This window comes from Galeopterus variegatus, unplaced genomic scaffold (genome assembly GCF_000696425.1).
Source record: "Galeopterus variegatus unplaced genomic scaffold, G_variegatus-3.0.2 Scaffold4245, whole genome shotgun sequence".
In the NCBI taxonomy this organism is placed as follows: Eukaryota; Metazoa; Chordata; class Mammalia; order Dermoptera; family Cynocephalidae; genus Galeopterus; species Galeopterus variegatus.
In genome coordinates this window covers 131,061-133,361 of record NW_007730356.1, presented here as the reverse complement: position 1 = coordinate 133,361, position 2,301 = coordinate 131,061, and the positions used below count along the sequence as shown (strand labels likewise).

The 2,301-nt window shown below is 32.0% G+C and overlaps 1 protein-coding gene across 1 annotated transcript in view; it reads right to left on the bottom strand.

The window, feature by feature from the left end:
• LOC103602660 (chromosome unknown open reading frame, human C12orf4) overlaps nt 1-2,301 on the bottom strand; it is a 54,959-nt gene that overhangs the window by 21,397 nt on the left and 31,261 nt on the right. The window contains exon 9 of the mRNA XM_008587084.1: nt 1,172-1,246. Within this exon, the coding sequence (XP_008585306.1) occupies nt 1,172-1,246 (75 nt within the window). The remainder of the gene's footprint in view (nt 1-1,171; nt 1,247-2,301) is intronic.

The window sequence follows — 2,301 nt, the reverse complement described above, 5'->3', positions numbered from 1 at the left end:
TTTTCTAACTCAGACTTATGACATACCCTCCTGATTTGGTGGTAATAATGAGAATAGTAACCTACAGGCTTTTTCCAAAGAAGAGTAAAGAAGGAAATACATATAACAATAAAGAGTTAAGTTAAAGAAGAAACAAAACAGACATTGGTACCTCCAGAATAGTAAAAAGATTAGCACATTTTAAGAAAGCCACAAAATATGGATGATTTAAATTATGGATCTATGAAGAGAAATACAATAAATCCTTCATTGAAGGTATTTTTAGATGGAGAGGAGGAAGGTTTCCTGTTCCACAAAGTGAAGAAAACAGCATGTGGTGATTCTAACATTATCCACTAAAGTAGGATATCTGAAGGTGGAAGGAAACTCAGAGGCCGATGACCACAAACTAGCTGACTGGGCCTGACAAGATGAATACCAGAAATGGGTATGAAATTTACTTAGATTAAATGTAATGTGACCTATATGTTGAAGACCTGGGGAAGGAAATGTGAGGAAACTCCCTTAAAGGAGAACAAAGAACTATCAAGAGATGGCTATTTCTGAAATTGTAAAACTTACCAATTAGTTTAAAAGACTTTATACACATAATGCACACAGATAGGCCAATCTTGTTATGCCCTGTCATACAAGCACTATTAAGGGTCATGACAGTGAATTCACTCATAAGGAGGATCAAGAGACTGAATTTCCAGTTGTTAAATAACATATCCAAGAGTAATAAAGGAAATAAAGGAAATGGAAAGCAGGAAAATGCAAGGGGAAATGGAAATAAGATTCGAAATCAGATGACCCATGTTCTTTGCATGAATTTGACTGTTTACATCTCTGTACTATTGTTTAATTTGATTAAAACTTATTTCTTGGTTCCTTTCTTAAGAACTAAGAAACAAAGTATAAGAGGAAATTTGAAATAGCAACAAATAACGATATAACTTGTGCAACTTCTTGAGCAATTTCTCTCATATGGATCTTAAAAAAGTACTAGTATAAAAATATGTACATTGGAGAATATCTGTGAAAGTGTACTATACAGATACAAAATGTTTTTTCAAAGTGATATACTAACAAACATTTTATAATGTATACCATAAGAATTTATGTTTCAGATCTATGATTTTAATGTATGTGATTATAAGAAAACAGTAATTTAAAATAAAATAATAGTTACCAGGTAAAATATTTAAATAGCTTCTCTCAGCATTCTTAGTCTTGTCATCACTTTCTCCATTTTGGTTTCCAGTATCTATTCATAAGATAATGCAAGATGAAAGCACATCAGAACATGTGGAAACACATTACCACTACTATTCCCAAAACAATCACAATAAGAGCAAAAATTTACTAAGGGGCTCTATATACCAGGCATACATACCTCCCATGGACGGTCTCATTTAATTCTTACAAACCCCTATAACCACAACCTTATAAGGTAAGTATTATTACTATCTTCATTTTATATATGAGGAAACAGAGGCTAGGATAGGTTAAGTAACCAAGCATGCAGAGANTTACCACTACTATTCCCAAAACAATCACAATAAGAGCAAAAATTTACTAAGGGGCTCTATATACCAGGCATACATACCTCCCATGGATGGTCTCATTTAATTCTTACAAACCCCTATAACCACAACCTTATAAGGTAAGTATTATTACTACCTTCATTTTATATATGAGGAAACAGAGGCTAGGATAGGTTAAGTAACCAAGCATGCAGAGATAAGTGATGAAACCAGGTCTTGCACCCACATACTTGGATTCTGAAACCTATGTTCTTAACTACATTAGACTTGCCAAAACCCTATTTTTCTCTGGGAGGTTAAGGGCACTAAGTTAACTACACATAAAATAACTTCATTAGATAGTTGTCATGTGGCCAACTTTATTTTTAGAATCTGAGTCACCGTTGTTGATATAACTTGTTCAGGACTACAAGTAAATAGTCAGTAGCATCAGAAATTGCTTTATATTCAGCCCATTCCTGAAATTTATTTCTTATTTGACACAAAATACAATTAATTTCAAACAGATATGTGAGACTTTGTTTCAAATGGAACTTATTTTTTTTTGAATATTGAATGGTTTTTCTTTGTCTTTTTTTAAGGCATGATATTTCTTAGAAGGATAAATGTTGGTAAAATAAACATTACAATTAAACATATATTATTAAGGTTGAACACAAATTGCATTTCATACATACATTTAAAAAATTTTTTAAAATTATTTTTTTTATTATTATTTTTTATCCTTTTTGTCTTTTTTCGTGACCGGCAACGGATCACAACCCTCAGTGTCGCG